The sequence below is a fragment of the Copidosoma floridanum genome, unplaced genomic scaffold, assembly GCF_036245765.1.
Source record: "Copidosoma floridanum isolate Cflo_tuat_1 unplaced genomic scaffold, Cflo_Japanese_pri ptg000007l, whole genome shotgun sequence".
Lineage (NCBI taxonomy): Eukaryota > Metazoa > Arthropoda > Insecta > Hymenoptera > Encyrtidae > Copidosoma > Copidosoma floridanum.
The window spans coordinates 8834678-8862656 of NW_028321884.1; the positions used below are offsets into that span (position 1 = coordinate 8834678).

General features: G+C 43.6%; 2 protein-coding genes across 2 annotated transcripts; one reads left to right on the forward strand and one right to left on the reverse strand.

Moving 5' to 3' along the window:
* Positions 1–1678: 1678 nt before the first annotated feature.
* On the forward strand, positions 1679–27974 carry LOC106647580 (Inositol 1,4,5,-trisphosphate receptor). The gene is given in 37 exon segments (XM_089588693.1): positions 1679–1909; positions 12335–12405; positions 12489–12604; positions 12850–12936; positions 13592–14086; positions 14173–14314; positions 14389–15071; positions 15158–15459; positions 15557–15674; positions 15743–15918; positions 16002–16157; positions 16237–16387; positions 16481–16628; positions 16808–16834; positions 16946–17291; positions 17365–18355; positions 18431–18546; positions 18635–19028; positions 20302–20376; positions 20655–20775; positions 20845–20990; positions 20992–21263; positions 21341–21452; positions 23677–23785; positions 23876–24108; positions 24195–24336; positions 24410–24696; positions 24818–25480; positions 25559–25764; positions 25832–25956; positions 26023–26360; positions 26444–26624; positions 26745–26847; positions 26946–27084; positions 27175–27501; positions 27591–27752; positions 27830–27974. Coding segments are annotated over 37 exon segments (8439 nt in total). The 5' UTR covers positions 1679–1811; the 3' UTR covers positions 27911–27974.
* Positions 9869–12120, reverse strand: LOC106647582 (WD repeat-containing protein wdr-5.2). Its single transcript, XM_014364041.2, has 8 exons — positions 11809–12120; positions 11595–11691; positions 11320–11522; positions 11158–11247; positions 10946–11085; positions 10599–10869; positions 10438–10525; positions 9869–10364 (listed from the first exon to the last, which is right to left on the reverse strand). The coding sequence occupies exons 1-8, from the start codon at positions 11866–11868 to the stop codon at positions 10264–10266; spliced, it is 1050 nt and encodes a 349-aa protein (XP_014219527.2). The 5' UTR covers positions 11869–12120; the 3' UTR covers positions 9869–10263.
* Positions 27975–27979: the final 5 nt, after the last annotated feature.

Below are 27979 nucleotides of genomic sequence, written 5' to 3' on the forward strand. Positions count from 1 at the left end.
GGTCAAGGGATATATTTAGTACTAAGTACCTTTGACGTAGAAAAAAATAAAGTAATGTATCTTAATGTGATTAATAGTTGGAGTATGATTGTAATCAAATTTTCACAAACAATTTCTAAATCTCTGCTACTTGTTTCCAGCACTATTAAAATCTGTACAAATATATTTATTAAATTTACAAGTATGTATTAAAGTATAAGAGTTTTTTTATGCAGTTATTTTCTTTGATAAAAACTCTCGTATGATTTACAAAAAACGTACTTACCATAGGTACAAAGACTGTTGTAGTCATTACGAAAAATAATAATAACTTTAATATTCGTTCAAAATAATTTTGATACATGTACAGTCCCAGAAGCTGTAACGGCCATTTGTATTTTTTATAAGCACCGGTATCAAACGTATCCATATTTTTATGATATTTTCTGGAAACACAATTTCTTGCAACGAATCTTTTTGTTTTCAATCTGAGTACTGTTTGCCTTGGAACTTTGCCATGGAAACAAAGAAAATTTTTTCCTCATATTTTTTAATAATTCAGACTGTATGAATGTCTACGTCATAATTTTGATAATTATAGTGCGAGCAAATGAATAATATAAGCATTTTTCAACAAAAGAGGTCTATGCATGTTAGATTTATTTTTTTTATTTTTTCAAATATTTTTGTTAAAAATAAAACAACGAAATTGAAGTTCTCAGTTTCTGCAGTAGACAAAAGAACTAAATGTTGTTTGAAACCTCATGCTTTGCATTAATAATAAATTTAATCCCCTTAATAAGTGTAGTCGAATTTAGTCTACTTTCTAAAATCGAAAAAGAACCAATTAAATCATATGGCCGTAGATTAATATCATAGGTATGTGTTATTTACCATGGAGATTCGAATGCTCGGAAAAAAAAAAAAAAATTAAATTAACATTTGGTTGGTAAACGCACAAGCCAATTCATTGTAAGACAATTATTTTATCACTAAATTTATAATTCATCAGCGGATGGAACAACCATTCCATTACTGTTGCCAAATATTATTAATTTGTCTGTTGAACTATTTTACCCCACATTTTTTGGCCAAAAAAGTACGAGCAGCAAAAAATGGAAACGCGAGCATGATAATGGGAAGCCGCAGTCTTTGCGGTGATGACAAAATCTCTAGGAAAATCAGATACATGAAGCTGTTGTTACGAGGAGAGACGAGACAATGAGAGGCACTTGCTCGTTTTTCACGCTCCCCAATGAACGAGGCCGAGCGCCTATATCATATAAATAGTAGTCTGGCGAAACACGCAAATGTATAGACACGAAAACTGCGTGCCCTCGTGCACAAGCTTTTATACCATCACCAACGGCCCATTATCTTTTCTTCCTTATCATTGCGGACGCCGCCTGACTAATTAATTATGTTTGGCATGTGGTTCCTCTTTCTTAATCGCCGCCGAGTGATATTACTTTTTTTTTTTTTCCTCAACCATTTAAATGATTGACATGTTTTATTAGAGCCTCAAGTATAAAAGTGAAGAAATGATATACTCCATTTTTCATTGTAAATACCTGTACCTGTACGGGCTTGACGAGGTTTTACAAATAGACTTGGCCAGTTAGATGACGAGCTGCTCGAAATTAACGATTTTTTTTTTCCTTTCTTTTCCGTTTGCAGGGAAAAACGATAGCACACCAAAGTCGAGAAGGGGTTTAGCCATGAGCGATCTGAAACGACGCTCCATCGGGTAGGCCCTTTCCTGTGGGCTATACGGAGGCTACGGTTGCGAAAACCACAGCGTCAACAGAGACAACAACACCACCAGCGGCGCGATGGGTGAGATCCTGGGATCGGCGAGTTTTCTCCATCTCGGCGACATAGTCAGCCTGTACGCCGAGGGCAACGCTTCGGGCTTCCTGTCGACGCTCGGGTAAGTCCCCCTTTTTTCTTGTCTCTTGGAACAATGCCTATACGCATGTGACTTTTTTCTACGGGTGGGCTAGCTTTTTTTTTTTTTTTTTTTTTTTTTTTTTTTTTTTTTTTTTTCGTTAAAATTTTGCTCGCGAGTTTAGTTAGTGCCCACCCTATAGGTGCTCCTGTCGCGTTTTACCGTCATCACGAAAGTGGGATTTTTTTCCGAGCTCCAAAAAGGCTGCGTGTTTCATTTTTATACCTCTTCAAGGCTGGACTCTATTATTTTTAATTAAAAAAATATGCTACAGCCTCTCTCTCTCTCTACGAGCGCCTACACGCGTCGAGTTGCAAAGTGATTAGATACATGTTAAAATGTCGCTGGTATATATAATATACATGCGAGTAGGTACAACGAATCACTTAATTAGATGGGCATACCCAAGTTGTTCGGGTGGTAAAAAAAGGCGGCTAATCACTTTAATCGCGCGGGAGTGCCCGATTAGCGTGTACTCTTGCTTCCCTGCTATTTTTACTTAATAAAAGCCAAGGGAGCAAAAAAAGAAATGTTGTTCCTAAATCATATGCCGCAAAAAAGAAAAAAAAAAAAAAAAAAAAAAAAAAAAAAAAAAAAGAAAAAAAAAGAAAAAAGAAAATCCTCTGTAAGCCTATATACAGATGAAAAAAGTGCACTTGCATCAACTGCATCGTATACTTACTGTGGGTATATTACAAAGGAAAGGCCATGCGTTCCGTTGTATTAATAAACCTTAGCTAGGCTGATCCATAAGTGCATGCACTTGCATCCTTCTCGCTTTATTGGACGCGCGTGAGACAGACTTGGTGTAAAGATGACACGTGCAATACAGCATCAACAACAACAACAACGACGATGACTACGGCACACGGGAATTTTATTAATATACCTACGTGTAAGCGCGTGCTCGGCCTTAAACATAAAAATATCTACCTCTCCTCTGACCAGCGAGTAGAAATTATCACACACCTCGAGCTGCTGTGGATTGGAAAAAAAAAGAAATTATTTTTATAAATTAGTCCCGTGGCTCGTCTTAATACCCCACGGGAGTTGATCCGGGCTTTTCTCGTCCAACGTTCCGAAAAAGATAAAATCACACCCCCCACTCTTGTACATTTTTCTCTTTTCGATCGTTGAACCCTTACGAATATACACTCGTATAATATAAGCATCTTTTGGACCCGAACGGTATCATCCCCCGGTCAGCCACGCTCCCTTTGTTTCCCGTTACCCTCGACACATTTTACTTATCCTAGCGCTCGTCGTGCCGCTTTCACGTAATTCATCTCCTCATTAACGCTCGACAGCGCAAAGTATACATCCCACACACATATATATATATATACCAGCTGTGTCGCAGGCCATGCGAGTTTATTTTCAGATCTCGCACGTACGTGTTCACGCGAACCTTCCATTACGTATCGTTGCGCAGCATTTTTCCCCCCTCCCTTGTACGCTCTCATCCCTTTTATTTGCATCGCGCGACAACTTTTTCGCTTTTTTTTCTTCTTCTTCGTTGTCCGCGTGTATATTTTTGTATTTTCTTTCCTTCGCATTTTGCATACGCGAAACACCCTTGTCCCCTCAAAGTTCAAGGGCTTGATTGTACACACATGCTACGGTACAGATACGAATCTGGATATATGACACGCGTGTAAAGGCATTCTACATTACGCGTTCGCGTGATTCGCCGGGAGCTGGTTGCGTTTCTTTTACAAGATAAAACAAAAACAAGTACGAAATCTTGATTCGATCTCGTCTGATTGGCGTGTTTTGGTTTTACTCTGTTGGATCACTTTGGGGTGTACAATTACATTTACAGTTGAATACCTTATAATACATGCTTGTTTTGCCTTATCTCTCTGATCTTCGCGTGTCGTGAAACAAGCCGTGAAGTGTAAAAATGAGTACCGTTTGACACAAATGTATATACGTACAATTTGCATGCACATACATCATTGTACGTATATATAATCATCACATCAAACAGAGTTTACCCAAGTGGACAAGTGTATGAGATATTATGCGATCGGACAGAATCATTAAAAAATAAAAAGCGCGGCATAATGCAACAAAGTACTAAGCGTAATTTTTTTTTTTTTTTTTTTTTTTTTTAACATTTTGTTTGGAATTTTCATTGGCGTGTTTTTTCCATGGTACCTACTAAACAACCAAGTTTTCTACCGTTAAGAAATATTGAGCTCCTTGAGAGGTTTGAATACACTCTCATCGACCCAACAATAAAGTTCCCATCGTGCCTTAAAAGTATAAAAAAATCTGCCATTATTTCCACCGTATGTCCTGATCTATATATTACTTACTCATCACCTTCAATTATCTTTCATCCCTCTCTTCTCGTCTACCGATCGTCAAACGATCAGTCATAGAAAAAAAAAAAAAAAAAAAAAAAAACAAAGTACTCGATTTCACCTCTTATATACCTGTACCGGTATTATCTTCAAACTCGTTGGCGGAACTCCCTATTACCTGAAGTAACGCGCCATGTGGGAGTTGACGCCGCAATCACGTCGCTTTCGCGTCTTGTCTCTGCGATTTCATCTCCTTCGCTCTCGAGACGTACACTCGCTCACGTCCGTTAATTGGCTCTCTCTGAAGCTACAGCCTATATCGGCACGGGCTCTAATTGCTTACTCGGCGATTCGCTTATGACCGATCTCTTCTCTCCACACATTTTTTTACCGCTCCCCTTTTGTGTTGCTGATCTTTTTTTTTTTTTTTTTTTTTGAATTTTAGTATTGATACCCAAATTTAATTTTGGAAAAGTTCGCGAATAGTTACGCGCGAAAGTAATTTTGCACAGAGCAAACATTTGTTTCCTCGCTCGTTAGCTCGCGCATCTAAGGCTCTCGACTTTGAAGTGCGTTTGGGGGATTAAGTTTTACGACTCGCGCAGATAAGGAGCTAAGACGAGTGTTTGCACAGATGCCAAATACCGCGATCGTTGTTTTCGATTTGCATATGTTTTATGGCTTTCACTCGGCTTTAGTTGTCTAGCCCCGCGAAGATCGGTAATATCGATCCGATCCATCAAAAAGATTTACACGAGTATTTTTTCTTGCTGTTGTTGTTTTTTTTTTTTTTTTTTTTTTTTCTCAAGCGAAATATTACATTCTGTTTCGCAGAAATCAAGCTTCGATTGGGTATACCCGTACATATACTTATTGAAAATTTTTCCAAGTTATTTTCCGGCTAGAATTCGTTCCCGGTTCATATGCAGGGTTTTTCCCCCGTAGCCATACTCTGGGTTAATTTTGGACCAGATGGGGGGGGGGGGGCATCAAGGAGAAAAAAAAATTATTTCGCACTCCCAGCTATACAATACACGCGTTTGAAGCACTCTCATACTCGACCCACAAAAAAAGTCACAAGTACCATCATCATCGTGATCTGGTAACCGTCGTTTCAAAACGATGAATACTTAATAATAATGTCTGCCCCAACGAAAAAATATGTACCACCACACCATAAATTCGAATCAATTGCAACGCGATCATTATTAATTATATTTTTTTCCACCGCACGCGTGGTACAACGGAATGGCGAAACGCAACGAAATCACTTGCTCGTTGGCAAAATTTTCTAGCGTATATTTGTGCCAGGCCATCAGCAGCGTGATTGAATAATTTACATTGGCGGAGACCCATACGCGCGTATATACAAATTACATACGCACACGCGCGCCCCACGACACCACCACAGTAAAATTTTAATCTAGCACTTTTAGCGTGCTCCAGTTTGACTGACACGCAAGTACATAACGTTCAATCTACGCATATGTACAGTAGTAAAAGTTCCGGGGTCTGCTAGTTTCATACACCGCAAGTATTGTGGTTGTTTTCTCTCAGCGTCACCTGTGCTCTTGTATTTTTGATTTTTCCTTGATAATTAAGCGATTTTCTTTTTTTTTTAATATTATTATACCGCTATTTTTATAAAATTTTCAATCTCACGATTTTGGTACTACTTAATATAACTAATACGCTGTGCCCATTTTATCTTGAATTGCCTCCTTATTTTATTATTTAACACACAGCTACTGAGGTGCTCTTGAAAAAGCTCTAGTTTCCCAGTTTTTCAAAAATTGCTTTTAGGGATGGAAAAAAGGAGTAAATTAACAATGTCCAGTGATAGATGAGTCGAAGACACCTGGAGATGGGCAAAGTTTAAATCGTATCCAAGGGAAGATGGGTCAATGTCACCGCGAGGAGTATACAAATACCGTTAGGTATACATCACGTGGACGTACTTACAGGCGTGATAAATTTCCCTCCCAAGTACAACATAAGTACATAGGGTGTACAGTTGACGGTTTAGCGCAAGCTCGTACCGCCATCAGTTTCCTTCCGCTCTATTTCCGAAAACGCGAGAACCATCTAAATATAGGTACGCTTTGCTGCCTACCTTGTTATAGACACGATGGATGTATGGTATTTGTTTTTTTTAAATTTAACTCATAATCCATGATAAATCGTTATAAAATGGTAATGGTAAAAAAAAGTTGCCGACTCAGCCGAGAGAATGTATAGTTTTCGAAACGGTGATTCATTTATTCTTAAACGCTTGCTTTTTCATCGAACCGTAGAAATGATAAACATTGTTCGGTACTGTTTAAAAAATTATAAAATAACCATACGAACCAGACAAGATTTTCATCCTTACGAAAATACCCCCCATCCAACGATTGAAAAAAACAAAAGTTGGATTACGTAACTTTCTCCCGGCAGATATATATGCCTCGAAATGTAGGGGTCCAGGGAGCCAAGAGCTTCTGCCTCCTGTCCCGGGTAAAGTTTAAAGGGTCAAGGTCCCACCCCACCCGCATCCCCTCTGACGCGCGGAGATGCGAACGATCCATATTTACCTTTTATACGTGTGTATAGCATATATATATTTTATATTATAGGTATATGCGGGACCTTCGCTATCCTTCCAACATCTTGTACCACATAATTTCGCGGTATCAAGCGGCTAGGGCTTAACGGTGGGAAATACTGATTTCTATGCAATAATTTGCCGCGCAAACAATAACTAGTTCATAGACCAGTACATGTACACCACATGTTTGAAAGTGAGGGGGTGCACTGCGGGACTTTACGGATGTCATCGGGTCTTTGTCAACTCGATGGCCCATTTGTCTTTGTCAAGCTTTTTGAAAAATCACGCGTGCTTGGTTGGACCGAATAAAATATAAACAATCTTGTTTTCCGGAAAACCCCTAAATTATTGTGACTCGATTTCGCGTGCCTGTAAAACAGACTTACCATTTTCCCCCTAGAAAAAAAAAACAGTCTCCAAAGACTGTATAATGATAAAACCAAAAATGGATGCCGGATTAATTTTCGCAAGTGTACGGGACTCGACTCGCTCGATCAAAGAAAGGAAAACAGGAGAACTCGCGCGCTCCGGGGTTTTATAGTCACGGATTCGGGTGAGCTTTGATTCGCTCCACCGAGGCTGAATGCAGCGCCAGAAGGATATTATTATTGCGATTGAAGGAAGAAAAACAAAAAACAAACAAACATCAGCGCTAGTTTCCAAAGGCGAGGAAACAAACAAAGTAATCCTCAGACGCGTTTTGCAACCGGTAAAAGCGAGTTACGAAATTTCCTCCCACCCAACGCTGGGAGTGACGATATTCACAACGATGTAGAAATTTCGGGTTAATTACTCGTACGAGCGTCCATTGAAACTGATAATAAAAGTAGATAAAATAATGAAAAAAAACGAAGCAGAGCCAACAAGGTGTGATTTGGGAAAAATCCATACTTTTTTTGTTATCTGTGCACATATAGTATATCTACAGCTGACGGGCGCACTAATAATTCGTTGATCCTATCTAAATAATAGTTCACGCGCCGACAAATCATGAATAAAGTGCGCGCGTCCCGAAACAAAAAATAAAATGGCCCACGTGCGTTGTCGACTTTTTTTCTTCTTTTTCTTAAATATAATTTTTCCCTCCAATGCCGTTGTTTCCGAGCGAAGCTGTCGCATACGTGTACACTTTTAAAGCTCTCTCTTTGCCGACTTTACTTTTCTTTTTTCTTTTTTTTTTTTTTCCATCCATTAGATCTACAAGCTTTAAGCGGCTTTCCAGGATTTAGACAGCGCCTACACGCACCTATTGGACGCAGACAAGGGAACAATTGTTGTCCACTAGACCAGATTTTTATTTTTTTTTTGAGCTTGAGCTTTTGACCGTGACTTTTGCACATTCGTGAAATTTCACTTTACTTTACAGTCACCAAGAGGAATGAGGAAATATATATATATATATAAATGTTTATTAAAAAATACATGTTCGTATTTTAGAAGTGCTACTTTTTTCTTCTCATTTTATTGTTATTGTTATTACGTTATGTCCATGCAGGAAGTAATATGAGTAATGAGATATGTCTTATATAAAGTATACACAGCGTGTGTGTGTGTATGTTACGCGAATATGACACCCGCAAACTGGATTGAATTCAACCCGTGCAGTATACCTACTTGTGCATCGTTGCATTAATATGTACAATCACAAGAATAGCGCGTAGTACCCCATACGCGTCAATGTATGAATATTGTTATGTTGCAATCGAGTTCATCATACGCGCAAAATTATTACCATTTTTTTTGGGATCGTTGAGCGCAGTATTATATTTTCCATGTTGTCAAGGCCAATAAAAGTGTTTGATTCAACGTTGGAATGCGTGTTGAGTCGTTGCAAAACTATTGTTCCTCCAAAGAATTTACACAAGTAAGCTCGAGAGGAAAAAAAAGTTGTTGAAATTATGCGTGTTAGTTAGCAAAACCCCTCGGAAATATTTTCAACGCAACAGCGACGCTCACCCGAAATCCCAAAAGAGTCAAGCCGTACATCGCTCTCCTCTCGGCCCTCTCGGAAAAAAAAAAAAAAAAAAAAAAAAAAAAAACTATCGCTGACCCAGATCCAATTCGACTCGATGCGTGCTCGCACTATCCAAGCGTTCCAACGAGGTGCCAAACAAAACCTTGAACTCGCAGCTGCTAAGATTCGAGAGATCACCACCACCACCATCGGGTGAACGATCCATAAAAGGTCGGCCTCAGCCACGTGCACCAGATGGCTACAGGGCCAAAAAAAAGGTTCAGCTGCAGTATACACCCGCATATCTGTGCGTTCCACCTCGATTATCGACCAGCACCGCCTTCAACTCGACGACGGGCCACAGAGCTTGCAGCGAGCTTGCACCGGGTGTTGGCGTGGGTGGCTTATTTTTTCCCCCCACTTGCCCTGCAAAACAAGTACACGTAACGTGCCTCTGGATTATTTTGAATGGGCTCGCAATGTCGATATGCTGCAGACCCCCAATCGCACGTATACGACTACTATGTTTGCCGCTTTTTCGTTTCCGGAAGTCTCGTTACGTTTTTGATATCATCCAAGTGTGCGTCATTCCAAAATTTATTTTTGGACTCCTCCGTTAACATGACTAATACTCTGCGGTATTTTTTTTTCTCGTTACTTTTCCTTTTATTTTATTTTTTTACCAAGTTTAACAATGTACGGTGGAAACTACCGATTTGACAGATGGCACCGGGAACCGAATAAGTAGTTCTGCTCGGATGAAATCTGACGAATGCGTTGAGGGACCACCACAAGCAGTTCCTATATATGTATCATTAGAAGCACGTGTTCGTTCTATTAAGTCGAGCGCTCGCGCCAAGATTCCGTCAAGGCACATCCATCTTCGAGTTTCTCGAGCGCCAAGTGCACGCGCGTCTAATTATTGATCCAGCGGTGCACGGATACAGGAGAGAGGCATATGTAATATATGTATATGCGGGTACAGCCTGTACGAGTGAAAATTCGGAGAACCTTTTAGCTCGATATGTAAATGAGGCACTGAGACGGGTCAAGGATGAAATGATGCTATCTCGTGCTTTCATTTAATCAGCATCTTTTTATTTACCATTCCGCCGATCGTCGTGTACAGTTGAGCGTGTATAGAGTACGATTTTTACATACAGTTGCATTCTTAAGACTTTGTACTTGTGGACGCAATGCGATAATTTACCTGATTTTTTTATTTGTACTTATGTGTTTTTAAAATTAATTGACTCATGCTGGACGATTTTACAACTACATTATCAAAAAATATATGTATTTATTTTTTTGTTTTGTTTTAAATGCATTTTATAAAAACAAATCGGTATAAAAGTAGATGCGCCATTTTAATAAAGCTAATGATGAAGTTAGATGATCTCTTGCCTATAGTTGATTGACTTAAAAATAATGAGCTTCAATTTAAAGAAATCGATAAGTTTTCTATACAGTAAAAAGTTAGGAGTACTCATGTGTCACTTATCCATATTTTAATTGTTCTGTCTCGGTCCAAAGCTCCAGATGCAATCATATTTCTAGTTGGATGACAGTCTGTGCAAAGTACTACATCTGCAATAAAACAGTTGTCTTGTAATTTTGAGAAAAAGAAATGGGATGTAAATTTTTTCAAACAATAACAAACCTTTATGTCCAGTTAATTTTTGAACTAATTCTTTGCTCTGCAAATTCCAAACGTATACACATCGATCTTCCGAGCCACTTACAATCCACTAATAAAAACAAAAAAAAATTAATGTGTGCTTGTATTCAAGATATACAAGTTATCAACAATTGCTCACTCACCTTTCCCCCAGTAACAGAGAAATTGGCAAAAATACAATAATTGTTGTGCTTGTGGCCTCCATATTCTTTCAAAACTCTGTGATTTTCAATTTCCCACAAGCGCAATTTGCTTTCTGCTGAAGCAGCCAAGACATATTTTCCGTTAGGTGAATATCTGACAAAAGTCACGGAAGGTGGCTCGTAACTGAATAGTCCTGTTTCAGACTCTGGTTTGTTATTATCAAAAATCGTCAATCTTGTGTGCGTTCCACTTTCCAACTCCCATAACAATCTGTCATTTAAATTGTGAAAATGTCGTATTATGATTTAATGTTACAACCGTTCTGACATGTATTTGCTCAACTTACATTCTGCCATCGTAACTGCCAGATACCAAATATTTCCCCATCCTATGAAAATCTACTGCACTAATGAGATCTGTGTGGCCTTGAAGAGTTTGTATGCACTGTCCTGTTGTCACATTCCAGATTTTTATGGTTTCATCAAACTGCAAGTTTACATTCGTTGAATACACACCCAACTAAAATGTCAAAGATTAAAGATCACTGAAATAACTTACCGATCCAGATGCAACTCGCATTCCATCGTGACTAAAATTGCAACACAGCACATAATTTGTGTGACCTACCAACGTTTTCAAGCATGTTCCCTGAAAATAAACAAATAACGTTGTTTTATATGAAATATCGATACGCCTGCCAGAGAGGGTGAAACAACGTACGTCCGTGATATCCCATATTTTCAAAGTGCAATCATCCGAAGCAGAAACTAGTATGCGGCTGGATCGTTTCTTTTCTTGTTTCTTCTCCTGTTCAGAGCTATAAGAGGGCCAAGCGATATCAGATATACCCTGGGTATGTCCGGTAAGGGTTCTGTACCGGTTAAAATTACTGACCCTCCAAAGTATGATTGTCTTGTCCGCAGCTAGAAATCACTAAAATTTGCACTCACCGCTGACTTGTATACACACTTTTGGGAACAAAGTTATATACTTACAGGAGCTAGCCAGCCAGAGGCCATCGGGACTGAATTTGACGGACGACACGGACTTTTGGTGTCCCTGTAGAGTGCACCTTAGTCCGTAAGCTGGCAACTAAAAGAATGAAAAAGAGAGACTGTTGATCGAGAGAGGTTATGGAGTAACGAAACAAGACTCTGAATATATGTGTATATTTATCATGGCAAATTAATGTTGACAAAGGAAACTTACGATGCTCCGTGACTTGTCTGACTTTTTTTCTTTCACCACTGGCTTCTCGTAAGACGCCATTGCCACCCACGGGGGGGAATTCACTTTATATTTACACTTGACAGATTTTGACACTCCGAATTGAGGTTAGGCGGTTTGTTTCGAAGGAAAGAGAAGAGTGGAAGGACCAGAATGGTCAAAAGTTGAAACAACAAATGTTTCTCGCACTTGGCGATTGTCGCGAACGAAGCACACCAGACACAATCAGACACAATGTAAAAAACACTTGCCAGATCGCGGGCCACCGTGGGAGACAGATGGCTGTTTTTGAGCAATCACATATATTGCACACGCGGCGGCGACATGAATCGCCGCGATTCGCGGGGCGCTTTAATCGAAGTTGAGGGGGAAGATTTAAATGCACGTACCACACAAAGTCATATACTTACAAAGATTTAAAATAATCAAACACGATTTTTCGATGAGTAGAGAATATATTATATTTATGCAATGACATCTCGATGACAGTCATTATTATCAATTACAGATTGGTCGATGACCGATGCGTCGTCAGTCCGGAGGCAGGCGACTTGACCAACCCTCCAAAGAAATTTCGCGGTTGGTGATATTTATGACCATTGTTATTAATAATATTATTAATGTTACAACAGTGAAGCATTAAAATGACGATGAGTTTACAGATTGTCTGTTCAAAATATGTCCCATGAACCGGTACTCGGCCCAGAAGCAGTTCTGGAAAGCCGCGAAGCAAAGCGGAAGCTCGACCACCGATGCCGTACTGCTCAAACGGCTACACGTACGTTTATTATGTTTTTGTTTTTGTTTTTTTTTTTTTTTTTTTTTTTTTTTTTTTTTTTTTTTTTTTACCAAACACAATTTACCAATCACAATACCAACTGTATACATCGATGTTTCCAACGAATGAAATTAATTTAATTGTATTCATCTGAAATTCAAATAAATCAAAAAATTGAATGTAATCACAGGACTTCTTGATTTATTGTAATTTATTGAAGAATGCATGTATTTATTTATTCACAGCATGCCGCAGAGATCGAAAAGAAGCAGAACGACACGGAGAACAAAAAGCTCCTGGGCACCATCGTTTCCTACGGCAACGTAGTACAGGTGACGTATATATTTTTATTTCCCAAATGAAAGTTGTTGTTTCCACGGCTTTCGTACTCGTTAAATAAAAACGTTTTTCATAATGTATAATAGCATGTCTTGAAATAAAAGCTGAAATGAAAAAAAAAAGCTCGAAAGCTCTCAATCCCGCGTAAATCAGCGGGGGCCCGATGAGATTATCTCGAGCTCGTTGACCTGCAACAAGATACAAAAAAAAAAAAAAAACCAAGTGCCACGAGTACGAGGGTACACGAAAAAGCCAAGAAAGCTCCGAACTCTTGAAAAAAAGTAAAGCGGATAAAGTTGAAAAAGCCGCCAGACGAATAATAATAAAACGATCGTTCTGAACTTGAGCCAAGAACACGCGAGCTTGGACCATCCCGTCTCGATGCATTACTTTTTAATTTTACACTATAATTTCGGCTAATGAAAATTAACTGTTGCATCGACTTTTTGAATGAACCGATACGTATATATACTCTTCTCCTATGGTGCTATTGCACAAACGTTCATGAATCACGGCAAAAAGTATTTATTTTTCATTTTCCATCCTTCGCGTATATAATCAACTCGGGAGAAAAAAAAAAGAAAAAAAAGAGAAAAGATCGTTGTACAAGCCACACACACATGTAATATAGATATTAAATTTTTCCAGCTGTTGCACCTGAAATCCAACAAGTACCTGACGGTGAACAAGCGGCTGCCCGCCCTGCTGGAGAAGAACGCGATGCGCGTGTACCTGGACGCCAACGGCAACGAGGGCAGCTGGCTGTACATAATGCCGTTTTACAAGTTGCGGAGCGACGGTGACAGCGTCGTCGTTGGCGACAAGGTCATCCTCGAGCCGGTAAACGCCGGCCGGCAGGGCCTCCACGTCGCCGCGAACTACGAACTCGGCGACAATCCCGGCTGCAAGGAGGTCAACGTCGCCAGTGCCTTCACCTCCTGGAAGGTCACCCTCTTCATGGAGCACAGGGAAAACCAGGAGGAGATACTCAAGGGTGGCGACGTCGTCAGGCTGTTTCACGCCGAGCAGGAGAAATTCCTCACCATGGACGAGTACAAGAAGAAACAGCACGTCTTTCTCCGGACTACGGGCAGAACCAGTGCAACCGCGGCCACGAGCAGCAAGGCCCTCTGGGAGGTCGAGGTACGTACATAATTATATACTATTGATTATAAACCCACTTCGAGGATCCGCAATATGTCCACATGTTACGTGTGTTGGGACTTTAGGTGGTGCAGCACGACCCGTGTCGCGGAGGGGCCGGCCACTGGAACTCGCTGTTCCGGTTCAAGCACTTGGCGACGGGGCAGTACTTGGCCGCGGAGATCGACAACGACGAGCCCGTCGAAACGGCCAAGGGCAACAAACGAGGTGAGCCGAAATACATACATACATACACGTATATCCGTTGCAACCGTAATGTATACGTAACACGTGCACAGAAGCTCCAGGTCCGGTGTACCGTTTGGTCTCGGTGCCCCACAGCAACGAGATCAGCTCCCTGTTCGAGCTCGACCCGACGACCCTGACGCGGGGCGACAGCCTCGTGCCGCAGTCCTCGTTCGTGAGGCTCCATCACATCTGCACCAACACGTGGGTCCACTCGACGAGCGTGCCGATAGACAAGGACGACGAGAAGCCGGTCATGTCGAAGGTCGGCTGCGCGACTAGCAAAGAGGACAAGGAGGCCTTTGCCCTGAGATCCGTGTCCCCGGTCGAGGTGCGGGATCTCGATTTTGCCAACGACGCGTGCAAGGTCCTCGAGTCGATAAGCGGGAAACTCGAGGGCGGCACGATATCGCACAACGAGAGACGGGCCGTGATCAATTTGCTCCAGGACATCGTCTACTTCATAGCCGGTCTCGAGAACGAGCAGAACAAGTCGGAGGCCCTCGAGCTCGTGGTCACCAATCCGGTCCGCGATCGGCAGAAGCTGCTCAGGGAACAGTACATCCTCAGCCAGTTGTTCAAGATCTTGCAGGCGCCCTTTCTGGAGTCGGTGGCTGGCGAGGGGCCTTTTCTCAGGATCGAGGAGCTCAGCGATCCCCGACACGCGCCCTACAAGAACATGTTCCGGCTGTGCTATCGCATCCTCAGGCTGTCCCAGCAAGACTACAGGAAGAACCAGGTGGGTCTTGGTTTGGTTTCGTACTTCCACAATGTGTGGTGCACAATCGATTGTTTTATCTTGCTCTGTTTTTTTTTTTTTTTCAGGAGTACATAGCAAAGCACTTTGCCTTCATGCAAAAGCAGATCGGCTACGACATACTGGCCGAGGACACGATAACGGCTCTGCTGCACAACAACAGGAAGTTGCTCGAGAAGCACATCACGGCGGCGGAGATCGAGACCTTCGTCGGCCTCGTCAGGAAGAACATGCACACCTGGGAGTCGAGGTTCCTCGACTATCTGTCCGATCTTTGCATATCGAACAAGAAGGCGATCGCCGTCACGCAGGAGCTCATCTGCAAGAGCGTCCTCAGCGAGAAGAACAAGGACATACTGATTGAGACCAAGTGAGTTGGGAGTGTTCTTTTTTTCTCTCTTTCTTCCTTTCTTGACGGTTAAACAGTGGACGAGTGAAATTTTCATTTACTGTGCTTGTCTCTGCAGAATGATGAAGACGCAGGTGGAGGTGGAGGACGACGACGACAGACCCGAGAACGACGAGGAGCCGCACATCACCATCATCGAGGAACTCGAGGTTTTTCTCGTTTGGAACGACGGACGGGTGAGTTCTGAGACGACGAATACATACTTACAACAGAAATAAAAAAATCTGTTTTTTTCTTTTTCCAGCGATCCATGTCCCTGAGCGAATTGTCGAGGGGGGCCAAGCTAGAGAACATCGAGGATGCTTCGATATTGGATTACTACAGGCACCAGTTGAACTTGTTTAGCAACATGTGCCTCAATCGGCAGTACTTGGCCCTCAACAACTTGTCCCCGCATTTGGACATTGACTTGATTTTGAAGTGAGACATTTCTTTTTTATTTTTTTTCTTTTTTTTTGTAACACAAGTTTTAATTGCTACCGGTTCAATGTCGATTATTACAGGTGCATGGAGGACGAAACCGTGCCGTACGAGCTGCGCGCGTCATTTTGCAGATTGATGCTGCACCTGCACGTGGACAGGGACCCGCAGGAGCAAGTGACGCCGGTCAAGTACGCGAGACTCTGGTCGGAAATACCCTCGAAGATGAGCATCAACGAGTAAGTGTCGATGGAAAACTTGGACCAACGAAATAATATGTGACTTACTTTTTTTTTTTTTTTCTTTCTTTTCGTTCAGCTACGACACCAATAAAATGCCAGACCAGAGCAAGGAAGCGGTCAGGGCGAGATTCAGTTCCACCATTATGTTCGTGGAGGATTACCTGTGCAACGTGGTAGCAAAGATGTGGTCGTTTGCCGATCAGGAGCAAAACAAGCTTACCTTCGAGGTGCGCACTCTTTTTTTTGTTTCCCCTCAACCACTAATGTATATAGGTGTATGGAGCGTATACCGATTTTTTGTTTTTCTCCGATGATTGCAGGTCGTCAAGTTGGCCCGGGATCTGATCTACTTTGGATTTTACAGCTTCAGCGATCTGTTGAGGCTGACTAAAACGCTGCTCAATATTTTGGACTGCGTTTCCGACACCGAAGTCTCCGACGGAAAAGTCCCGACTGGAGACATCGATTGTTAGTATACGATTCCTACTACAAATTACACGTACATGTACATATAAAATTCGGGAATTTTATATTTTTACATTGCAAAAATACTGTAAATATTCCGCCCATGCTACAACATGTACATATATATACAATTTAATCTCTTTTTGTTCATTTTTAACTGTTTTTAAAAACCTATCGCTCAGCCGAAACTATGGAATCGGAAAGCACAGGTAAAGCCCTGTAAATAAAATGCGTGTACTCGTTGTTCTGCAATCGATATAAAAAATGTTAAATTATAAATTAAAAAAAAAAAAAAAAAAATTAAACTCTCCCACATCCAGCCGAGGGTGGAGTTCTCCGGTGCATCGGAGAGATGGGATCGGTAATGACTAACCTGACCCTGGGACCGGCCGGCCAAGTGATAGCCGGCACGTCATCACCGGGCCCAAAATCGGCAGTCACCGCGAAAAAGGAGTATCCCCTCGTAATGGACACAAAGCTCAAGATCATCGAGATACTGCAGTTCATCCTCGATGTGCGGCTTGACTACAGGATATCCTGCCTGTTGTGCATATTCAAGAAGGAATTCGACGAGACCGAGAAAGCCTCCGGAGACCTGAACCTCGACCAGAAGGGCATCGACCTCGAGGCGATCGGCGTCCAAGCCGAGGGCATATTCGGCAGCAGGTAACCGAATGATCATCAATTGTATAAATATATTATATATATGTGGATGTATAAATTGTACACGTGTCATCAGTGAGGAGTGCGCGGCCTTGGACCTAGACGGCCTGGGTGGCCGGACGTTCCTGCGGGTCCTCCTCCACCTGGCGATGCACGACTACCCTCCACTGGTCTCTGGAGCCCTGCACCTCCTATTCCGGCACTTTAGCCAGCGGCAGGAGGTTCTACAGGCCTTCAAGCAAGTCCAGCTCCTGGTGTCGGACAACGACGTCGAGTCGTACAAGCAGATCAAAGCTGACCTGGACGTATTGCGCCAGTCGGTGGAAAAGTCTGAGCTCTGGGTGTACAAGTCCAAGGCCAGCGAGGAGCACGCCAACAAAAAGAAGACCAATGCCAATAACAACAGCAGCAGCAATAAGCAGCAGAGTAGCAATAAGGCAGGGGTGGCCAGCGGCAATCAGGAGGACGAGGGTGGGCGGACGAGTCCGAGGAAGCTGCCACCTCAGTTGTCGTCGATGGAGAAGAAGGGCTCGGCCATAGACTTGGACGTGGGGCCTCCCCTTCACGCCGAGCAAGCCGAGGAGTACCGGAAGATCCAGCGTATCCTCATCCGCATGAACAAGCTGTGCGTGGTCCAGAGCGGGGGTGTAACGGCGCCGCGCAAGCACGAGCAACGGCTCTTGCGCAACGTTGGCGTCCACACGATAGTGCTCGATCTGCTGCAGGTGCCCTTCGACGCCAAAGAGGACGTGCGGATGATCGAACTGATGAGGCTGGCCCACGACTTTCTGCAGAACTTTTGCCTCGGCAACCAGCAAAACCAAATGCTCCTGAACAAGCAGCTGGACCTGTTTCTCACCCCAGGGATCCGGGAGGCCCAGACCGTGTGCAGCATCTTCCAGGACAATTTGACCCTCTGCAACGAGGTCAATCCCAAGGTCATACAGCATTTTGTCCACTGCATCGAGACGCACGGCAAGCACGTGCAGTACCTCAAGTTCCTGCAGACCATCGTCAAGGCGGAGAACCAGTTCATCAGGAAGTGCCAGGAGATGGTCATGCAGGAGGTGAACCACGCACAATGTCGAATATTATATATTGTACGTTGTGTATTGAATGTTGGTTTATTTTTTTATGCACAGCTCGTTCAAGCGGGAGAGGACGTGTTGGTGTTTTACAACGACAGGGCGTCGTTCAACCAATTCGTCGAGATGATGAGATCCGAGAGACACCGAATGAACGAGAGTAGCCCGCTCAAGTAGGTATTCTTTTTTTTTTTTTTTTTTTTTTTTTCTTATTTCTCTTCATTATTGTTTGGACGTACAACAAGTAATGTTTCGTTGCAGGTACCACGTGGAGTTGGTGAAGCTACTGGCCTGCTGCACCATGGGCAAGAACGTAAACACCGAGATAAAGTGCCACAGCCTGTTGCCGCTGGATGACATAGTGGCCATGGTGTCCCACCAGGACTGCATACCAGAGGTAAAGGAGGCGTACATCAACTTTTTGAATCACTGCTACATAGACACGGAGGTCGAGATGAAGGAGATTTACACGTCGAACCACATGTGGTCGCTATTCGAGAGATCGTTCATCGTCGACATGGGACTTATCGCAACGGCGACCCACGATCGGCAACACGCCGACACGGCCCTTCAGAATTACGTGACCAACTGCCTCATGAACATCATCACGACCTTCTTCAGCAGCCCGTTCTCCGATCAGAGCACCACTGTCCAGGTATTCCTTTTCTTACGAATCTTATATAGGCTCTTGAGTCAATTTACTATTTTATATCATGAATAATAATAATAATGCGTCATCGATGCTCGTTTATGTACATTATACGACTGTTTCGTAGTTGTATACTTATTGTCTTTTACAGTTTGATTAATCTATACATCCAAATTTTTACTAAACTATAATATGCATACTTGTTGTGCTCTATTAACTGGTGTTTTTTTTTTTTTTTTTTTTTTTTGGTATGATATACGTATCTTTCTTGATTTTTCATAGGATCGACTCGTATTTCCTAATCGAAGTTTGTGGATATTGATAAAAATTTTCAATTTAAATCGGCTTAATACATGTTTTACTTTATCATTTTATGTTTATCCAAAAATGAAAATCAATTTGTGTTTTTTTTTTGCCTTGCTTTGCGATCCAAGTACGTCATGCTGGAGGTAATTTTTTCATTAAAAGAGAAATCATATACATTTTATTTAGCACCATAGACAATAGAACAATACGTTGATTCGTTTGGACAATAGTTGAGCAACGGTTTTGAATTTTATAATGTGATTGCACAAACCAGCATATTGTGATTCGGTGTACATTTATATTTTAGTTGATTTATTTTTCTGTGTCGATCCGTTATTTTTGCACCTACGTATACCGCACAGCTGAACATTTTTTTTTATCTCTCGTCTTCAAAACCAGACATATTTGTATGAATTCTGTGACAAAAAAGTATTTTATACACACACACACACACACACACACACACACACACACACCGAGAGAGAATAGATGATCTATTGTTGCTTTGCATGAAAGTAGTTTTAAATTTATTAAAAAAAAAAAAAAAAAAACGTTCGTTAACGAAGCGTAAATAAATAAATTGCTTAATGGTGAGCTTTGAAATAACCAAAATAATGGTGCTGAAAAAAAAAAGAAAAAAAAAAATCATAGCTGAGATGACACGAAAAAAAAGGATAAAAAAAAGAAACAATAACGATATGCATACGATATGCTTTGTTAATGCGAATGAATATGCCTATACTATTATGTAAATATAGTTGCATGATGTTTATATAAATATATACGTGTGTATATGTGTGTTTTTGGCATGTGTCTATTTGGCGTTAACTTTATTCCTCCGACCACCACCGCTTCCACTCCAATGCTACTACTACTATGCTACTTACCGGTTGGCTCCGTAAAATCCATGGTACGATATACGTATACCGATATATTTTACCGCGCGCACTGTTTGGTGTTGGGGTTTCGATAGAAACACCTGCACGAAGCCAGGCTCTATTGGAACACGAAGACTCACGACCGTAATGACAATTATATCTATGACTACGTAAGTATATATAGTCACTATGAACTGCATATTTTCCGTAGTTGATGCGCACGAATTAAACAAAAAAATCTTTTTTTTTTTTTTTTTTTTTTTTTTTTTTTTTTTTTTCCATCGCTACACGCTGTGTACGTACAAATGGTACCTTTTTTTTTCTTCATACAATCCGTAGAATTGGCATATTGATGTTCGCTATGCACCGAAAAGATAACATTAATCGCAAAACAAAGTGATGATTGTCAACAAAGTCCAATCAATTGTAAGTTAACTTTCTCCGACAGACGAGACAACCGATATTCGTCCAGCTGCTTCACGCCGCGTTCAAGGTGTCCCAGTGCACGTGGCTGAACTCCAACCAGAGGTTCAACGTTGAAAACTGCATCCGGACACTCTCGGATGTCGGTAAGTATACGAGAAAAGAAGAAGAAGAAGAAAACAAAAGCCTGATCATTAATCCTTAAAAACCAATAGCCAAGAGCAGGAGCATCGCCATTCCCACGGACCTCGACAGCCAGGTAGCGTCCATGTTCAACAAGGCAGCGATGCTCAGCCGGCAGACGAGCAAGTGGCTGCAGGCGTCCAAACAGCCGAAAATCGAGCGCAACCAGGGCCAGGTGACAAAAAAAAATGTACTCTTATTCCCTCCCCCTCCCTGACACGTACGTATATATATATATATGTATGTTTCGTCCTTTCGACCAGGTGGTGCGGCTGGACCGCAGCATCATCGAAGGCCTGCAGGACATAGTGTCGCTGCTGGAGGAGCAGCTGAAGCCGCTGGTCCAGTCGGAGCTGTCCCTGCTGGTCGACATACTCTACAGGCCGGAGTTGCTCTTCCCCGTGGCAACGGAGGCACGGAAACGCTGCGAGAACGGCGGTTTTATACGACGGTATACACGCGCGCTCTTCCACGTGCATTTTTACTGTCTTTCCCAATTGAGATAAAACACCAAATGTGTGTTTCCAGGCTGATAAAACACACGGAAAAATTGCTCGAGGAGAAGGAGGAGAAGCTGTGCGTCAAGGTACTGAGGACCCTGCGCGAGATGATGGCCATTGATCCGGAGTACGGCGAAAAGGTCGGTATCCCCTATGTGCCCGCACAATCAAGTGTTCAGCTGTCGATGGTGCATGAACAAGTTGAGCCGATTGCGCCATTAACTTTGCGGCCAGTTACTTTTTTACGGTATCACGATCAATGGGCCCAAAGCAAGCCCATATACTGCCAGGGGGGTAGGGGGCGGCTATGCGCATAATCGCACACCTTCAGCTGTAGAATATGATACACGTACAGGAGTATTCAGTTTTCCTGAACTCGATGTGTTGCTTCAATTTTGTATACGATTGAAAAAAAAAGGCTTCATCAGCTGGCACTATTTTATTTGTGTCTGTGTGTGACTGTGTGTGTGTAATTTACTAGAGGAAGGACACACGAAACTGAATGCTCGTCCTTATCGTCATATACATCATCACGCCGCATAGGCCGCATATTCGCCTAGAGAATTCTGGATCGGTTTTTTTTTTTTTTTTTCACTTTTGGCCGAGATGATAGTATATATATTTAGTTACCGTTTTCACTTGCGTTCGTTGGACGAAATATGTAGTTAAAAGGAGGCCATGGAAAAACCAATGCGTTCCCACGCACACGTCAGCCCTTGTCCCCTGAAACAGAGTATGTAAGGGGTGGGGCGCGGTAGACCTATAGATGTAAAAGTGTTTTCATGCTGCCCTCCCGGAGACGGAGGATAACAAGCCATCGGTTCCGGCCGACGCGGAGGTGGTACCACCACCCCCGCCGCCGACGCCTTCGTCACCCTCGACTGAGACAACGGACCAGTTTCCGCCTGGCGAAGTTGACGTGCCAACGAGGTCCGCGAAACAAGGAGGAGGTGACGAAGACGAGGTCGTTTATCACCACCACCACCACCACCACCTGACGGACGCGGAGCTGGAGCGCCAGAAGCGGGTAAACGACGGCGCGATCAAAGTACCGCAAGCTAGAGAGCTTCCGTCCGATAGTAGGCCGCCGAAAGGCTCGAAAGACCGTCCGCTCAGTAACAATAAGCAAGAGGCACGACTATACCACCTTTTGTCTCTATCTCTGGTTTTTTTTCTCCTCCTCTCTCTGTATCATAATCTCTCATTTTTTTCCCCCTTTTCCATATGTATATATATGTACACACATGACTGGATTGCTGTCCCTATTTTTTTTTTTTTTTTTTCTTTTCTTTTTCTACTCCAAGAGTGTGTCAAATTCCTCCCCCTTACGTATATGTTCATCGTATTGTGGTCGATCTCGTCTCTGTGTGTGTTTCTGACTCTCCGATCGAGGATACGCCCACACACTTGTTATTTGTTTCGATATCTTCCCGACATTATTTTTTCGAAGACTGACATGGATGCACTGTATTTTACAGATTTTTTTCCTTTATATTTATACATATATACCTTTGGTATGTTCAATTATACTTGCGTACTATGTGCACGTCGATTTTTCGCTTTGCCGCTGCTGTGAACGACCATTTTTTTTTTTTTTGCTTTATGGAATACACGTATTATAAGCTCATTGTTATCATATGCGCCATTGAGTTGGTGTGTTTTTGTGCGAAAAGTCATACGATATGATATCTTGAAAAATCGCTAAAAATCGTTTGCGAACAAATTGCCATTTAAACGATCGGTATGATCTTTTCTCACGAAAATATTTCCATGAAATCATATCCATGACCACATTTGATTCTTTCATATATACTTTTTACAAAGTCTTAAGTAGTTTCAAGACGCATGTATCTTAAGGTTTCGCTAAATAATATATTTTTCTGTATGTTTGTAAGTTTGCGGTAGTATGCATTTTTAAGTATTTCACATTTTATACATATATCCGTAAAATTTTGAATCAATCAAATTTAATATTACCATGAAAAACGTAAATAACGATGTACCAATACACAAATATTGTACAATTGTATCCATAATTTTTATAAAATAGCCATGTATGGTTTTAAAACGTATTTTTACACACACAGCTCGATTTTTTTTGTATTACACAGCATTTTTTTTTTTTTGTCTTAAAAATAACTCCCACTGTAATTACAATCACCTCGTACGAGCGAATCCCTTGTAGAAAACGTCGAATCGCATTTTCGATTTTGCTAGAAAATACCCAACGCACCAAAAAATGGCACCCTATTGAGGCTGCGTAAAATCAATCCTCTCTCTCTCTCTCTCCCCGTGTAATGGTATATCCCTAAGAGTAGAGGTGCTCGAAAACACATTGTGAGACGAAAAAAAATGGTTTTACAGGGCGATGCATTACGCAGCAATTTACTGGCTCGCTACTTCGGACACGACTTTCTTCGCCGAGTGGACATCGGGACGCCTTGCACGACACCCGTGACCCACGGACCTGGAGGTAAAAACCAACATCCTCCCCAACAATTATAATACGGTGAAATTACCGATCGAGAGAGCATTTTTTTAATTTATGTCCTTCCGGCAACAGCAAAATTGCTCAGCCGAGCCGGTCGAACGCTACACGAGGTCCAAAGCCACCTGGACCGCGAAGGCGCCTCGGATCTCGTCGTCGAGCTGGTCATCAGAAGCGTGCACTCCCCGAGTATATTCGTCGAGGTGATAGAGCTGGGAATCGCCCTGCTCGAGGGTGGCAACCCCATCATCCAGAAGAGCATGATCGCCAAGTTGATGGGCGGCGACATGAGCCAGTCGTTCTTCAAGGTGAGCTCTCACCATACGTGTACACATATAATTAATTATCTTCCACCCGAGTTGCAGTCAAGTACGTGATGGGGATGTATTTGCAGGTGTTTTACGATAAAATGCGAGACTCTCAGCAAGAAATCAAGGCCACGGTGACGGTCAACACGTCGGACATTGCAGCCAAGGCCCACGAGGACAAGGAGCAGGGAAAGGAACTCGAGAAATTGTCAAAGAAGCGAGCCTCGGGTATAAAACTCTTGGTCATCGTGATGGCGCATTGTAATAGTCGTTACTCATCAATTTCTCTCTGTACGCGTAGGCAAGGCCAACGGCATCGTCCTGACGGAGGAGCTCAAGGAGGAGCTGAATGCAGCCACGGCCTCGACTGCCCAGGCGTACGCTTCGGTGAGACACTTGACCTCCGGGGAGGAGTTGTCCTGCGGTGGCGGTGCCCTCGTCAACTCGGCCCTGGAGGACGCCCTCGCCGAAAAACACCGGACCGCCAGCGAGAGGGACGAGAGCCAACTCAACTCCAAGATCCTCGTGATGCAGCCCATCCTGCGGTTCCTCCAGCTCCTATGCGAGAACCACAACAGGGAGCTGCAGGTATAATCTGTCACATTGTCTACCCAACGTCAAGTGATGTTTTTCCAATATGAGAAAAATGGCATACCTAATATATGTGTTGTTTGTGTCGCTGATGGTACTTTTTGGCACCGCGGTGTAGAACTTCCTCCGCAACCAGAACAACAAGACAAACTACAATCTGGTGTCGGAGACGCTGATGTTCCTGGACGTGATATGCGGCTCGACGACCGGCGGTCTGGGCCTCCTCGGGCTCTACATAAACGAGTACAACGTCGCCCTGATCAACCAGACCCTGGAGACCCTGACCGAGTACTGCCAGGGTCCCTGCCACGACAACCAAAATTGCATAGCCACCCACGAGTCTAACGGCCTCGACATCATAACCGCCCTCATCCTCAACGACATCAATCCACTTGGCAAAACGAGGATGGACCTCGTGCTCGAGCTCAAGAACAACGCGAGCAAGCTCCTCCTGGCCATCATGGAGAGCCGCGGCGACAGCGAGAACGCCGAGAGGATCATGTACAACATGAACCCGAAGCAGCTGGTCGACGTCGCGTGCACGGCCTTCCACCAGGAGTCCCTCGACGAGGACGGCGCTGCCGATCCCGACGACTCGTCTGCCGACGGTGACGAGGGGGTCTCACCCAAAGAGGTCGGCCACAACATCTACATCCTGTGCCACCAGCTCGCCCAGCACAACAAGGAGCTCGCGGCCATGCTCAAGCCCGAGCAGAGCGCCGTCGACCCCAAGATATACAAGGCCCTGCAGTACTACGCCTCGCACACCGCGCAGATCGAGGTATCATCGACCGCGACGAGGCCCAAAGCCATCAATGGCCCGCGCGGCTCGACGACAATGACGTGTCAAATGTTGCAGATCGTGAGGAACGACCGGACCTTGGAGCAGATCGTCTTCCCGATACCCGAGATTTGCGAGCTCATCACGCACGACACGAAGGTGCGGGTCTACCACACCGCCGAGAGGGACGATCAGGGCTCGAAGGTCTCGGATTTCTTCGAGCGGACGGAGGACATGTTCAACGAGATGAAGTGGCAGAAGAAGCTCCGAGGTCCGGCCTTTCTTTGGAACCACCCGATCCCAAGAACAATACATGTCCATATACGCTAACGATCAATTGTTCCTCTGCGCAGGTCAGCCCATGCTGTTTTGGGTCAGCAGTTACATGTCCACTTGGAGCAACATACTGTTCAACTGCGCGGTCCTCATCAACATAATCGTCGCCATTTTCTATCCCTTTACCGATCGCGTGCCACGTAAGCATCGTTGATACAGAAATCGGTTCTCAATGTTAAGACACACGTCATTTTCCTTAATTTCAGCTCTGAACTTTCACTTCTCCGTGTTCCTGTGGATCGTCATCATGGCGTCGGGAGGGTCGTTCATGTGCCTCGGCCAGCACGGCTCGGCGCGAATGCTGGTGCTCAGCTCGATACTGCGGCTCATCTTCTCGGCCGGGCCCGAGCCCACGTTGTACCTCCTCGGGCTGTTGACCGTAGTTTTCAAAGTCATACATCTCATCAGTATAATCGGCAATCAGGGCACCCTCACCAAAAGCATGGACCAAATCGTCACGAATTTCGAGCTGCTCTACCACGTTTTGTACTTGATATTCTGCGTCCTCGGCATATGCATGCATCCGTTCTTCTTTTCGGTTCTTGTGAGTCGCCCTTTTTTCTTTTTTTTTTTTTTTCAAATATACGCCAGTTGGAGTTTATAATCTCTTCCATCGCCCGTTCGTAGCTCTTCGACGTGGTGTACCGGGAAGAGACTCTGCTGAACGTCATCAGATCCGTCACGAGGAACGGACGATCAATCATACTGACCGCGGTTCTAGCGCTCATTTTGGTGTACATGTTCTCGCTCATCGGCTACCTGTTCTTCAAGGACGACTTTTTGCTGAGCATCGACGAGGACATTACGTGTGAGTGTTTTTATTTTTTTATTTTTATTTTTTTTTTTCATCATCATCATCACTTACATTATATGTATGAAAGCCGAATCGAAATGAATGATGTTTTTTACTTGGGCTTCTCTTGGGCAGCCAACTCGGACGACGTCTCGGGTAGTTGCCGGAAAGAGGGCGAGTCTGCGAGTAGCTGCGACATCACTGAGACAATATCAAAGTTTGCCCAGAAGAGCAGTGAGTTATAACGATGATGCTTTCGAGGAAAAAACCATTATGAAATCGCGCGGATTGTAATGTGACGATACGTATTTCAGCCGAGCCAGCGTTCGTGCCAAGCGCCGAGGTCGTCAACGTCGGGGGGGAACTGAAAGAGCGAGCCTGCGACTCCCTGATCATGTGCATCATAACGACCCTGAACCAAGGACTGCGAAACGGCGGTGGCATCGGAGACATCCTCCGAGCACCCTCAAGCACGGTGGGCACACGCACACAATTGTTCATAAATATTCCACTCTCACTACGTATACGTGTACGTAACATGTGTCGTGGAATACACGTGTTCCAGGAGCCGCTGTTCGTGGCAAGGGTGGTCTACGACCTGTTGTTCTTCTTCATCGTGATAATCATCGTGCTGAACCTGATTTTCGGCGTGATCATCGACACGTTCGCCGATCTGAGGTCCGAGAAGCAGCAAAAGGAGCTGATCCTCAAGAACACGTGCTTCATTTGCGGCCTGAATCGCTCGGCCTTCGACAACAAGACCGTCTCGTTCGAGGAGCACATCAAGCACGAGCACAACATGTGGCATTACCTGTACTTCATAGTCCTGGTGAAGGTGAAGGACCCGACCGAGTTCACCGGGCCCGAGTCCTACGTCTACATGATGGTCAAGGTATACGTATAAGATGTATTATATATGGACATATGTATATAATCAAGGAGGCCACGACAACCGTATATATTTACTTGCGTGTTTATCAGGATCGCAACCTCGAGTGGTTCCCGCGACTGAGGGCCAAGTCACTGGCCGCGGACGAGGGCGAGGGCGAGCAGGTCGAGCTCAGGAGCCTCCAGTCCCAGCTCGAGATGACCCAGAGCCTCGTCAAGCACCTGTCCCAGCAGCTGAGCGACCTCCGCGATCAGGTAACCACCCTGCAGTCGCTATTGTCCAACTTCAACACACGCCCGTGATTAAATACGTTTGGTTTCGTGTGATTCAGATGACGGAGCAACGAAAGCAGAAGCAACGACTGGGACTCTTGACCTCGGCGACGGCCTTTGCCAATCACGTCTCTTCGTAATTCGTTCTTGTTGCTGTTGCTGCACCTCTTTTTCTCCATTTCTATACAGGATTGCATGTTATTATTATT